Source organism: Tympanuchus pallidicinctus, unplaced genomic scaffold (assembly GCF_026119805.1).
Source record: "Tympanuchus pallidicinctus isolate F22 unplaced genomic scaffold, pur_lepc_1.0 scaffold12, whole genome shotgun sequence".
Lineage (NCBI taxonomy): Eukaryota > Metazoa > Chordata > Aves > Galliformes > Phasianidae > Tympanuchus > Tympanuchus pallidicinctus.
In genome coordinates, this window is record NW_026294637.1 from 7,914,067 (window position 1) to 7,928,985 (window position 14,919).

Here is a 14,919-nt window from a genome sequence, read left to right on the forward strand (position 1 = left end):
GCTTTTAGAGCAGTTTGCATGAAGTTAAACTGAGAAAGGATAATGCTTTGTCAAAATGGTCATCATTGAACACACAAGCTCTGCAAACAGAGGGTTCTTAGCAGTGGCTAGTGTGTATGCAGTGCTGTGGACAGGCAGAAATAATATTAGACGGTTCCTTTATCCCAAACCAGCATTTACCTGTGATATGTAGCCATGCTGGTCACAAACTCATATCAATCTTGTAGCAAGTTGTTGCTCTGTTTTCTTTCCCAGAGATGCTCTGCACACTTGATGTCCTCAGTATTGACATCTTGAAGCTCTGACAGAGCTGAGAGCTGTGTAACAACACGCTTAGGAGATGCCTCTTCTCCTAGGGATGCAGGTTGCTTTGAGCTGAACCAAAAGCTTTGTTCTTCATCTATTCAACTACGTATTCTCCATGTTTTTAAGAGAATTTGGGCATTAGCTTCTAATGATATATGTCGCGAATTATCTATTCTTTATAGTATGTCAGTTGGCTATGTATTGTTACAGCACAAATGGCAGACTGTTGAAACAAGCTGCTGAGATAACTGTGTCATACCTATGTACCAAACACTTCTCTGACTCATACCCCCACCCCCACCATCCCCTGCAGTGATTTTGTAAGCCAGTGCAAAATTTAGACCACTGTTTGTTATCTGATACATATTTCTAAGACACTGCCAAATAAAGTTGAGTTTAAAAACTATGATTTTCTTGTTGGGGGCTGCACTCTTGCCAAAGCAATTCATGTCAGCAGTTTTAAGTTTAGCAGCCACATAGTTCTGAAATGTATTTATAAATGATTTTGAGGAAAAAAAAAAAGATATATTCCCATTAGCTGTTTGGGTTACATTTATGTTACTGCTTTTTGATTATTGGTATCACATTTACAGATTTGTTTTAGAATGAAGAAAAAGCGAAGTGCACAGAAAACAGCTCTTCTTTTGTTTATGTGCATCACAAATTTAATGTTTTTAATGAGAAAAATACTTCTAGTGGCTTGCTTTGGCTTGCATCCTCACATGGACAGCATGTATTCTAATCTTTAAGCTACTTTGCGAGGACTTCATTTCCATTCTTGGATGGAGGTAAACACTCAGTTAAAATAATTCTGCAGTGCGTATGGTTGGCAGTAGAATTATTTCAGAACTGAATTTTTGGACAGAGACTCCTAAGTAAACGTGATGAGGAAGACTTTGGCTGTATTCTGTGTGATTTCTCCAGTCTAGCACAGAGCGCGTATCTTGCTATAAATTTGCCTATTGTTCTATCTTGGTAAAGGCTTTAAAGCTGGTGGCCATGATTTAGTTGTCTAGCAGCTGTTTCAGTGCGTTTTTCTTGCCCGCTGTAATTGTTGTGGCTTTATCCAGCCCTGAAGCATTGTGGAATTGGGACAGTGATTCATTTCTAGTCCGTTTCTGGTCCATGTTAGTACTGTGCAAGATTACGTGTTCATCTGTTAATAATTGAGCTGTAGTCACAGAAGTCAGTTCTGTCTACTCTTTAGTGACATGCGGTAGGAAGCCAGGTGATGCTCAGACAGTGCTGCTGCTAATCTAAAGCTTTCTGTAGTAACCACTGCTTTCTGCATTGTTAGGAGAGTGCAAAGATTAAGCCGTGCTACTGCTCTGTTACCTTTGGTTTTATTTTTCTAAGGTCCTCTTCCAAGTTACTGTAGGAGCATCACCCCAGCTCTGCCCTCATCTGTCCTTATTTCTATGTCTGTCCCTGAGGGGGAAACCTTGATCTTATGTATTCTTCACCATCATTACAGCCCTGCATCTCTGAGGTGCTGTTATGATGGGTGTTCTGGATAAACAAGGTGAAGTGACTGCCAGGGAAATGGTGCATGTTGCTTTCTCTGCAGTGCTGGGAAGGATTTGAGCAAGCAGATGAAGTCAAAAAGCTATTCTTGCTGTTGTCGTCTTCTCAGTCTCCAGACATTTGACCCTGTCTTAACAGTTGGTTTCAGGCTAGATAGAAAGGAGAGAAAAAAAAATTATGACTCACATTCACTGAAACTGTTGGTTAAGCCAGCACATAACAGATGCGAGACAAGCTTTTTGGTAGGCTTTCCCCCCCAAATAGGCTAATGGCATTAAGTTTATGAGTGTATTGTCATCTTCTTTTGTAGTAAATGGGTTTAAATTTATGTACTAAATATCATTTCCTTTCCTGGCTTTTCTAGGACGAATCCTGGACTTGAAGACTGGAACAGTAAAGAAAGAGGGTCAGCAGTCCTCAATGAGAATGTGCATGGGATCAAGACGCTCTTTCATTTGCAGAATGAGGTATGTATGTACCTGGTACTTCTGTTGTGATATTCTCAGATTACCGACGTCAAATATTTTGTTACTCTCTCCTGACCTTGTTTGGAGACTGAAGCTGTAGTGACATATTCCAATTGAGCATTTCCAGAATGCTGACTTTTGTAACTCTAGTAAAACTGAAACTTGTTTTCCTTTATGATTAATGGCAAAGCAATATCTCGCTTGTGTTGCAGTTGGGTGTTTTTTTTTTTCAATGTGGGATGTTGCATGCTTTCCCCAGAGACCCTCATGGCAGCTTCACCCCTGGCATGTAAGCAGTTGTCTCTTCAGATCAAATTATTTGAATCAGTACTTTGGGAACAGAGCTTTTGCAAGTTTAATGAAAGCCCAGCTCTGTGTTTTTCTTCAAGAAACCAATAATATTAAAAGAATTTTGAAGACAAACAGGAATTCAGCTGCATATTTGCCGTCTATGGAAGAATTAACCTAAGCCTGGTATGAATTAACTGGATGTCAGCTAGTTGATTCTAGATACATGAGTAATTGTTAAAGGGTTTTTATTTTGAAATTTTCCACCTTCTCCTGTGTTGCCTGGGCTTCTTGAGAGGTCTGCCTGCCCAATGGTTCTGACGTTTTCTGTGCAAACAGGATAACTCTGTGTGCTTAGAGGGGGAAGTACATAATTGCATATACAGCCTATATCCAACATACGTGCTGAGAACAATCAATGCACAATTTGTTATGGAATGAGACACACAGACCAAAATATTTACATGTTACAACGAATGTGTGTGCTTCTGTTAATTGTGGTGAACGTTCTATGCATCCTGCAAGGAGGCTGAATATCTGGCACTTGAAAGGGGTTTATGTACCTCATACCTTTGGGATAAGATGTCAAAACTGTAGCTCCTCTTATATTAGCTGTCCTTGAACCATGCAAAGGCTTCCTGTGCTTTAGACTTCACAGCGATACTTGCAGGCCAGTGGCAATAATTTGAAGCCAGTAATGAGCATTGGAGGATGCAGTAGGAATCTTGTATTTCAATGGAAGTGTTCATCAGACAAGGAGAACACGTCAAGATGAAAGGAAAAGGGCAATAATCTAGAGAGCTATTCTCACAGCAGCTTCTTTTCTTAGTTCTGTGCAGTACATGAGGTTATAATCCACAGAAGGAGCAGCTGTATGTATTCTGAATCCAGTACTGTGCACATATCCTCACACATAATGTTAACGGTGATTTTTTTATATTTTAGCTTGTTAGGAAACAAAATATGGTGGCTTCAGACAAAGATTTCTTTAGAGACATTCAGTCTGATGTTTGCTATTCAGTAAGCATCTTTTCTTCTCTAACAAGGAGACAGCAAAGAAAGTTGGGCCTACTGTCCTATTTACTGCTGTTGCCCAGCTTTTAAAACAACAATTAAAATGCAGTTATTTCTTCACGCTTCAATTCTGGAAAGTCCAGTGCGTGAGGGTAATTTTAGACATTCCAACATCCCCATTGTTTTTAAATTCTGAATCTTACTTTAATTATTCATTCTTTCTCATTGGCAGTGACTGGTAAACATAAAAACAAAAGTTTAAAAAAGAAGCAAAAAAAAAAAATTGTTGGAAGAATGATGATCAAATAACGTGAACTTTCCTTGTGATTACTTCTTTTATTGCTATTGTTCTTTGTGTCAACCGAGAATGAACTGTTTTCATCTTTCAGGCTATTTACTGAGTTTCAAATGGATTGTAAAATTATGCTGTTAGGCATAGTTAGAAATACCACAAAACACACAAGAACAAATGTCTGTCCTGGCAAAGATCAGAGTGATGTCTAAAATTATAGCTGGTGTGCAGCAGTTGTAATGCTCTGTCCAGGGAAGCTACCCATACACTGAGATCATTTTGTGTGGGTATGTGGGGGCCTCACTCGTCTAGTTTTCACCCTGTTTTACAGTATCTGGGAGTGTAACTATTTTGTAGCCACTCTTGGAATTCCTATTGCAAATAGCCCTTAGATTTGGAGGGTTTGGAAGGAATCTTTATCTATTGTTTTTCATAAAATCAAGAAAATATTTGTACTGCACCCAAGAAGTTTAGGCTGCGAAAGCAGCAAGTTCTGAGAAAACATGTATCTGGGACTTCCTGTCAGAAATAAACATCCATAATTGTCTGCCTACATGTACAAATAAGGATCTTAAAATGCATTTTCATCTCAGCTGTTTATATTCAAAACTTCAAATACTTTTTTATTTTTAGGTGTGGAAATGCTCCTCTGGATCACTTACCTTTGAACAGAATAACCACCATGAGGAAAAGATACAGGTATTTAATTTACTGCAATGGTCAGTTGCTGTAAGCACCCTCATTTTTCCACTAGAGTAATGCTTAGTCAGCATACATTCTGGACAAACGTTCATTAGCCTACAGTGCAAAGTAGCCCAGGGTCACAGGGAGGAGAACTTAGTACTCACTTGAGCTGTGGCAGAAACCATGTGCAAGTGACTCAGCTATTTCCCTTAACCTGCTCCATCTCTGAAATAAGCTTCATTACTGTTTTCTGAGAAGTACTGTGGAAAGGAGGTGACACTTGAGTAGTGTTGTAATACAGAACTTAGGGTCATGGTAGGCTGTTTCAAACACAGCTTACAGATATTAGTGGATCACCAATAATAGTATAAAAAACCAAATCTATTCTGCGTGTCAATTAACATTATTTGTGTGTATTTGTATTTGTGTGTTTCCTTTTCATTTAGGAATGGCCTGGGCCCGGTAAAAGAAGGTGAAGCACAGTATGCTGTTGTCCATTGCACTGGCTACATCAAGGCTTGGCCACCAGCAGGTGTGTAACTTGTGGGCAGAGTGCAACGCACATCTTCGAGGACTTGGGAACCTGGATCAGGATCCCTTTACTGGTACAGAGCCAGGCTGAGTTTCTGTAAGGGTACCTCCATCTATTTGATCTTGATAAGCTTTTGATATCAAGAAATCAGCTGCTGTTACATACTCAGAATCTTCCAATTTTTTTTTTTTTACATGAAACCCTTCTCAACTTCATTGCCAAAAAGAGCTATAGAAGAGTTGTCAGTAATATGGGATTGCAGCAACTGAAGCCAAAAGATTTCAGTCTGATAGCCAACATAAAAATGGCCTCATTTTTAGAAAGTAAACCCAAAGCTCAGATACATCTACAAAAGAACAACTTGTATTTAAGTACCAAGTTGCAAGAACCTGTGTATGAAAATGTGTAATGTCAATTTAGGTGCACAGATCTTCACTTCAGAGTAGTGGTTTTAGTGGAGAATGTTCAGCCATTGTGATAAGTTCTGTTTTGAGGCTGTTTTTCTGGGAAACAGGTCTCGATATTTTTCTTTGAACTGGAGTTTACCTATTGCTCAATATTGCATATGGGAATATTTGCATTTGAAAAATTCCGAAGGGAAGCAATGAAGCTCATCTAGACATCATCATGAACTGAGCTGGCTGACCTTGGCATTTGCAGTAGTTGAAGAGGACTGTTTCAACATAACAGCACCTGACATGAATCAAACCTTGAGTCGTCCTGCCCTTTTGCGGTTGTACGCCACAATCATAAATCAATTTATTGAGGAATTTTGAATGCTAAAGGTGGTTTGTACCGTGTCTGTATGCTGGTGTGCAGATACCAGAATATGGGTGTAAACCTCGTGTTTATCTCCTGCTGAATTGTGGTTTTGAGTTATATAATCAGTTACCCGTGTTTTTCATCTCTCAAACAGTACACACATATATAGACATTTTCAATAGTACAAGACAAGCTTTTGAAATTTTCTGTAACTTTTGCATCCAAGAACAGGACTAATTTGTATCACAAGTGACCTGTGCTTCTGAAACAGTACAGGCAGTGAAAACCTCTCCTCTTGTTACTGATAAGGGTTTAATATATTTCATTGTGCTGTAGAAATCGAAATGTTTCAACTTCATTCCAATCGCAAAAGAGCGAACAGAACAGTGTGTGTAAATTGCTCTACAAAAATGAAACTGTTTCTGTTGGTAATTCCAAGCGTAAGAACGTTTAGCTATGATACACGAGATCTCTCTTCAGAAAGGTGTGGGTGAAATTAGATCTTTGCAGCTCCCTGCTTAACTCGCGTGAAGGCCTGCTGCATGGTATCAGCTCCTTAGAGACCTGATGCTTCTGGGGTATGTGGTGTTTTGCTCTACTCCAGCTCCAGAGTCACGCTGCTGTCCCATGCTTAGCAAGTTCTCCAATCCAATCCTCAGTTCTCATTAATTTATCTTAAGATTATGGCAGTGTATTCTTCACATAAATATTGCCTTGTGTCTATGTCTCTCCAGTCTTCTGGGGCTTTCCAGAAGGAAGTCATCTCCTGTCAGCCTTGACTTTGCCCAGATAAACCAGGCTTCTTCTAATCGCTGCTCTCACTGTGCATTTTCTTTTCTTTATCCATCTGTTTTAACTTCACTTTTCAAAATGTAGATTGTCAGAACTATAAACATTTGTTCCAGGTGACACTGTAGTGATGTATCATGAAAATGATACTTTCTGTCCTGAGAGGCAGAATATGATATAATCTGTTTCTTTTCTGTGTGATGGCATCCTAAACCACCTAATATATATATCAGACTGCCTTTTCCTCAGTTTTTGTCAACTGAAAATCTTTGTAACAAAAATAGCTTTGAATCTTCTGATTCACAATGTGAAGTTTCATCCCATTTCTAATGCTGTAGTTTGTGGCAGTTATTAGTCCCCAAGTGCATGCTTATGCATTTAGTAATGTTGGATTTCATCCCACTTCTATTACTGCACTCCTCAAAATCACATGGTGATCCCCATATGATATCCCACTGCTCCTCCACAAAGTTAATGCCTCCAAACCATAGCACAGTCCAAAGGAATGGTTTAGCTTTTAAGAGCCTTACGTGGAATTTCAGTGGTCTTTTATATTAACATCCAAATTGTTACTCATCACAGTCATGCCTGTGTCTTTTTCGGGGCATGTAGTCCAGAATTGAGACATCTTTGAGTGTTTATTTGCCCTCACACCCCCACAAGTCTTCCCCATTTCGTGTTGGTGATTTTCTTATAACCATTGTATTTGGGAGCTGAATGAGAATATCCAAAGGCTGAATTGGCACCCAGTATGTTTGGGAAAATCAGTGGCAACAATACATTTGTTCCCATTTCCAGTGGTAATTCAACCATAATGTGCAAAGCAAATGAAATAACTGCACAAGTAATTTAATTTGCTAAAGCTTTTCTTACTCTGTAATAAAATCACTTTTGTTCAAGCCAGGTAGCAAGTAGCAAGCTGCTGGTCTTTGCATCATCTCTGCGTTCTTGGGCATAAATGGGTTTGTGCCACGTCTCAGCTGGTTTATAAATTAACCATGGAAAAGATCATTTTCATTTTTTTTCAGTTGCCAAGTTTATGCTTCAGCATAAACCCTTTATCTTGTTCTTTCAGAGCATGCAGTGTGACACGTGCATTATGCAACTGATATACAACACATATCACATACTTTCATGAACACAGTAGCAAATGTTTTGCAAATACACCTAATCTGCACTTAATTTAACACCAGTTTTTTTTCTCTTTCTGAGCTATATTTCATTGTCCATTGTCAATGTGCCTATACTCTGTGTATCACAGTGAGTACTGATGCAGAAACATCACGACAAGAACTGCCCTGTGATCACTGTTAGTGTTACCTACCCCACATTTTTCCCTTTTTTCTCACCTTTGTGGAGCAGCAAGACTCATTAACTAGCAAGCTGCCTCTTTTTCAGTATGTGAGAGGTGGAAGGAAAAAACATCATGCCTCATCCTCCACCCAGAAGAGATCAGGGAGCATGCAGGACCCGTAGGCAGCATCTACCTTAGGCATTTCATAGCCAAGCAGACCAAGGAATGCTGCAGCCTGTGCTCTCTCTCTTGGTCTTCTCCTAGAAGAGGAGCTATTTGTCTGTTGTGAGAGACTTGCTTCTGGGTGAGTGAGCCACAGAGAGAAGACAGAACTGTTTGGAGCATGGGTCTCTTCAGGCTGGGTGCATTAATGGTCTCGTCATTGTCCTTTATTCTGCTTGTGACAGAAGGGTAAAGCAAAATTCACATGCAAAACCCCCAGTAATATAATGTATTTCCTCATAAATTACATCTTGACCTTAGGTGGACTTAGGTGCATCAAGTAAGCTTTATGTGGAAGTCACATAAAAAAAAATAGTAGCCAAATATCCCAGATTCCAACTGATGTGTTGTTGATTTCTTATGTGTAGCGTGTATTAGAATAAGCAATGGCAGTGCAGTTTTGGATTATTTTGAAGGAGGTTAAAGGATCTCTTGTTTGAAACTGGCTGCATCCCAACTCCAGCCTTTGTCCCTCTGTTTCCCAAGCTAGAAGGCTGTGTGATTCTTAGCTGAGGGAATGCTTCAAGCTCCTAACCAGTCATAAAGCTGAGAAATGCTAACCTTTTCCTGGTCGTTCAGTTTTAAACTTAAGCAATCACTTAATTTTCTTCATTTTTGTTCCTCCAGAGCATCTTATTCCTGAAAGGAAATGAACCTTATGTGGTCCATATGATATTTTCCTAATAGTTTATTTTCATGCTGTAACAATTGATGGAAAATATTTGGTGGAGAGAAAAGATACAGTCTGTTGAGTTGTTGCTACTTTTCTGTAAATCAAAAACATGACCCGCAGGAAGAAAACATTGTGCAGAAAAGGCTTAGATAGATCCTTGTTACAAAAACTTCAAGTAAAAAGTCCCAGAATAGTATTGAATTCAAATAATGTCGAAATCTTTTTTTTCTTCATTCGTTTTTTATCTTAAAAAAAGAAACATTTTGCTCTTCCAAGTCAGACTTACGGTAACGTCTTAACCACAGCATGCCAAAGCTGTTAGGTTATTCTACAGTTTTGGCAGAATCTGGACGTTTATGCAGAAGTACTCCCTCTGCCAATACAAAACAGAATACTTGCTTGAATATTCTTTGCACTTTTGTCATTTTTAAAGTTCTTTTTAAAGAAAGAAAATAATTCAGCTTTTGGGATTTTTCACAAGAATTCTCTCTGATATATGATAAGTATCCACACTTTCCAGTGTTGTCTATAGAAAATAATCTTGTGCAGTGCAGTTCCATGCATGGATGTGTAACTGCAGCTGTAATGATGGAGATAGGCATTTACAGAGGATTGCTAGTGATCATGGAGCACTTATTACGTCCTTTTAAATACTCAGAAGTAATTTATTTCTGACTGTAGTAAAGTGAAACCACAAATCCACTGACACAGTTCTGTGTCTCAAAGAAAGCATGGGGCAGAAGGATGGAGAAAGAAGGCAGAAAATGAAGTTGTTCTGTCATTAGTGCCAATTGGAAGCTCAGTGGGAAAAAGAAAGAGTTCCTTATGTCCACACAAACACATGCCATTACCCTGTGGGAAACTGTTTGCTGGCATACAGGACACTTGGAAATTAAATATAACCTCTGACGGCACAGTGTTCTATTTGTGATGCTCAGTTGCAGGCTTAGCTTTTCAAAATGTTGATATAAACTTGAACAAGCATAGCACTATATTTATTATTCAAGAGAAGCGTGTATTTGGTGTTGAGAAATACGGCCTCTGTCAGAGTTGCATACAAAGAATGTGAATAACTGCTGTATGTTTATTTTGTTGATACCTCCAAAAGGTCAGTGTGGTGGTTGCTGTCCTGCATGCTTTTGAAGCTTTTTCTGGAGATTCTGATGGTGCTTGGTGAACGTAAGGAGCAACATTACGTTGTGTTAAGAGCTAGAGAAACTGGTAGTAAGTGAAAAGCGTGTGTATGTAATTGTCCTCGTTGGAATATGCTCAGTAAGAAGCTTACTAAAGCAAAAGTGAATTTCTTCTAGAAAGCATCTTTGTACACACACACACAGAGGCGCACACAGTTGAATCTTCATAATTATCAGCAGCAGAGTAAAGAAAGTAGTTTCTACCTGTGGAGTGCTGTCAATAGTAGCACCTGCACTACAAACAAGTGAACAATCGTTTTGGCATATCTTTGCCATAGGCATTTTTAGGGCAGGGGTAGTAATTCACTGGGTCATGTATCAATAAATTCCAGGCAGATTGTTATTTTAATTCATAGTGTGGGATAAATGTGTTATATGGACCAAATGTAATCCATCCTGCAAAAAGAAAAAATAAAGAAACCAATGAAAGGTGAAATTTAGATCAACCATTTCCTTTGTCAGTGCTGGAGTTCCATCAGATATGGTGTTGCTTAGCTAGGTTTAATTTTGGAGATTGTTTATGTTGCTTTCAGTTTATTTGGGCAGTAGTGAGCCTGTACAGAGTTCCTAAAAAGGAAAGTGTTGTTGAAAGCTGAAGAAAAATGATTATGCAAAGTGGAAGCCATCCAGCTGAGTATCTTTGCTGTCCTTTGCAATAAATACACTGTGTGCAGCTAAAGAAATGATTGAAAAAACCAAGTCAGGAAAACCAAGTTAGGAAAATTGACCTCTCCAAATGGAAAATTCCATTTAAGAGAAGACCTTTAGGTTAAGATTATCTTAATCTTATCAGATTATCAGAATGCCTAAAATAGTTTCCTTAAAAATGGAAACTCTTGTAGGGTCCTGTGTTGAAGAAGCCCACTTCTCAGAAGCAAAAAGCAGCCACCCAGAAAACCCTTGCAGGGGGGAGGACCTAGAGGCTATCTGTGCTATCAGTGAAGTCAGGGCATGAGTCTGCGCTTGCTTCAAGCTCTAACGTTTAAGTTAGTCCTTGGGGCTGGCCATTGGTCCTGCAGGTTTGCCCCTGGTGCAGGGTTCAGGCCCAAGGCACCTCCCAGAGGGATGCAGTCCCTGCTGCAGGCTTCCAGCCAGTGTCACAGCCTTCTCCAGTTCGCTTTCTTTGTGTGGGTTGTTTTTGTACTCTGCTGCAGTCCTTTCACATCAAAGTCAGCGTCCTCGTGCTCCTTCCTAAACCACTGCATCATTTCATTTGTCCTGCTCTTGGTTTACCCCTTTGTTCACAGCTTTTTTTAAGATGAAACACTGCTGCATTCTCAGTTGTCCACTTTATACCTATTTAAAATGAAAATTGGTCATGTGGAGGAGTCTGATTTTAGTTTCAGTAGCTCAGCTTTCCCTGCCCACCACATTGTGTGAGCAGATAGCCACATGTCTGCCAAAATTTTGTCTGAAGTAGACACAGTTTTCAGTTGATGTTCTGTGCTGCTTTTTCAGGGTAATCTTCTCTTTTTTCTTAAGAGGCTGCCAAGTTTAATTCCTTTGCAGAGTTGGGCTGTCGCTAGCTAATTGCTAGGTCTTTTGTTGAAGAAATAACTCTGTAAACACAGTAAGGAAGAAAAACAAAATAATTCTGCAGTATATCTCTGAACTGCAGCTTTGTGTCAGGTTTATGCTCTCAGATACATAAATGACTGTCTCAGAACATGGCACTTGTCTGTGTTTGGAGTCTATTCTGTAGCTTGCCTAATGTGTAAAGAAAAGAGAAGGAATAGTGCTGTGTGAAACGTTAGGATGTTGCTTTGTGATTTAACAGATTGAAAGGTTTGAAGCTGCAGATTGCCCTAATTTCAAAGGTGTTCTATATCCAGATCAGGTAAAGAGCTTCACGTTGTGGTTCCATAGAGGGACCTATATTGTATAGCACAATGGGAAGTGATAAATACCTTATTGTCAGATAAGATTGAATTATTTTGGTACAAAATCCTTAATTCAAAGACTACTTCAATTCGTTTACCAGCAGTTACAGACATTTTTCAGAGGTGTCATTTTAAAAAGTAGTATGCTCCATCATAGTCCAGAGATTGACCTATGTGAAGAACTATACACCTTGAGAATAAAATGGTGCTTGTTTCATAATTGGCTTTGCAATTAATTCCATTGGTGCCTAAAGTGCATCTTAAATGATTCACTGCCTGTTGTGACTGAAATCCTTGAAAAGCCTTGTGAAAGAGCTCACAAAAAAAATAAGTCAGCAGTGTCACTATTGGAAGATGTTTTGCAAATCCTCTGTAGCAAACTGGTATCTCAAAACTTAAGTTGGGAAATAGCCTTACTAAGGCTTAGCCAACTTGTGAGTAAACAGAGCTAGTCTCAGTGCTCCCATTTGTGAAACACTGAGATGGAAAACAGCACACATGTATGTCCTGAAATTTTTCCTGTGTTTGTAGTAGTTACTCCTGTTACACAACTGAAACATGCACTGTTAGCAATCCGCATTTTTTCGGTCTTTCAACGTAATAACCCAGGTTTAGTGTATGATAGAAAAAAGTAAAACCGTCTGTTAAATGTTAGCATGAAGCTCGTGTGCCTTGTTTTTAAGGCTGATAATAGATTATTCGCAAAGAAAACTGAGCATAGTGTGCAGTGACTGAGCATAGTGAAGTGACAGCGTGATTCCAGTAATGTGCTGTAGAGCAGTACTCATGGAAATGTTGTTGTCTATCTCAGTGTCACGGAGTTTCTGTTCTGCTTCAATACTTGCTCTGTATGCATTTAAAGTCTGTAGGATCAAGTTTTGAGGGAGCATCTGATCTGAACCAAGTGATAACGGCTGAATCATAGAGAAGACGATCGTGTTATTTTGTATGATGTAGAGCATCTAGAATAGTATGGAACCAGGCCAGCAGCTTCTCTGCTCATCCTCATTTCCTAATTATAATGGTATTTGTTGTTGTTTGCCTTAGGAATGACTATACCAGAAGAAGATGCTGATGTGGGACAAGGTAGTAAATACTGCCTCGTGGCAATAGGAAGGCTTCAGGTAATGCCAGTCTTTTCTTATGTGAACTACTTCAGAAAACATAATTAGTGTTGTGGTTTGGTACCTCCGAAAACAATGTGGCTTGATGTCTGATTGTGCAGTCAGTGGCTTGTTTAGAACATGGTGGCAGAACAAATTGAAAATTTGATTTCAGTATATATATGTGTGTCTCACCCAACAACTGCAACAAAGATGCTCCTGGAATGTGAGTGCATCCCGACCTGATGCTCTGCAGAGTGCATGGGGATGGGATATTCTGGATGGTAAGGAGCTTGGGAGCGCAGGTGCTGTAATGGCTAAAGTGGTTCCCAAAGACAGTGGTGTGCTCCCTGTTCTTCTTTGATCCGTTCTCTCTTGCTGGCTAAGCAATTACTTGAAGAGAGATGATTGCAGGAGTTGGTTTGAAAGTGATAAAGATAAAGCAGTCAAGAGGCGCTTCACAGATGATAGCTTTTTTTCCTCAGCGTGTCATTTTATGCATTCATATGCATTCATGATGCCAGCCAAGGGAACTGTGAGAATAAAATTTTACTTTTTTATCCAGACTGTTGCAATTGATGTATTATGGTTTTTTTTGTCTGTTGCTGTACGAGTTCTGAGCTGGAGTTAGAGCAGTTGCAGTGGATCTCTTTCACCACAGCAGGAAAGCGAGCTTTTATCTTAGTAGTATGGGGATTCTGCCAGGAGTTTATGTGTTAAAGCTTCTTACGTGATCTCTTGTTGGCCTGCACTCATTGCCATCTGCTATGATGGCATCACTCCTTCTTAGAAGGTAGAATGACCCCTTCTTAGAGCACAGGTACCAAACCTGTCTTATTCAGTGTGACCAGCTGCACATTGCTGGAAGAATTAGCACTTCTGCAGTGTCTCCATTGTGATGGCAGACTTAGGAAAGTATTGCACGATGTTTTCTAAGTTAATCATACTTCTATAATCAGGGGTAATATATTCCACTAATGGAGAGGAGTAAGATATGCGGATTCGTGTGTTAGAGCTGCCAAAAAAGACTATTTCTGAGAAAATTGCATTAGTAATATGGAGTGTCAAAACATCTGTTACGATAGAGAAGGCAGTGGGAATATGTGAGGGAGAGGAGAAGAAGGCTCTGGGGATGGCTTTGATTGCAAAGAAGTCAAGGTGCAGAAATTAAAAGCTGTGCTCTGTAACAGCAAATAGAAATCTTGCACACAGTTGACCAGCAAATCGGCTTCAAGACAGCAAAACAGTGTTCTTTTTTTTTTCTTTTATTCTGGGGCCTTGTTAGTCCTGTTGGCTCTGAAAGTTCTAAGATAAAGAGTGGTCTTATTGTAGTCCCAGCAGGAAGGGTAGGGTATAGAGAGGCCTGGTTGTACAGGTTTCAGGCAGAGGGCTGGAAGTGCTTCATTTTGCATGGAGAGCTGTGTCTTCATGATGAGCAGCCACATACTGGTCTAACAGCATGACCTGTGGAAAGCTTTGCTCAGGTTGTTTGAGGGGTTTCAGGTGACGTTTGTTTCACCTGACTGTGGTTATCCGAAAGCTGAGTGTTTGTCTGAGCTGGTCCTGCTGGATGCATTTGCAGATAATGAGTTGGCCTCTTCTATAGAGTGGCTTTCCTATCCTAAAATGGCAGGCTCAAATTGTCATTTGGGAGGCTCTTGTTCATGGTTGACAAGGGCAGGAACCAAGAAGCCTGACTTCAGCGCAGTCCTACAAAGCGAGATGAACCCAATCTTACTTTTGCCCTCCCTTATTGGGAACTTCAGATGTATTTGTTTTCCTGCTGTGCTGTTAAGCCTAGGAAAGTGCTATGGGATGAGCTAATTGCACTGCAAACTAGCATTAATGGCACGTCTGTGTCATGTATCTGTGCTGCCGTTTTGTTTACAGCTTTCC

The 14,919-nt window shown here is 39.7% G+C and overlaps 1 protein-coding gene across 7 annotated transcripts in view; it reads left to right on the forward strand.

Moving 5' to 3' along the window:
- The window catches only part of ARNT2 (aryl hydrocarbon receptor nuclear translocator 2), a 92,369-nt gene that overhangs the window by 48,277 nt on the left and 29,173 nt on the right, over positions 1 to 14,919 (forward strand). For all 7 annotated transcript variants that reach the window (XM_052671663.1, XM_052671667.1, XM_052671661.1 and 4 more), the window contains 4 exons: positions 2,195 to 2,297; positions 4,525 to 4,590; positions 5,022 to 5,107; positions 12,968 to 13,044. In XM_052671663.1, coding sequence (XP_052527623.1) covers positions 2,195 to 2,297; positions 4,525 to 4,590; positions 5,022 to 5,107; positions 12,968 to 13,044 — 332 coding nt within the window. The remainder of the gene's footprint in view (positions 1 to 2,194; positions 2,298 to 4,524; positions 4,591 to 5,021; positions 5,108 to 12,967; positions 13,045 to 14,919) is intronic.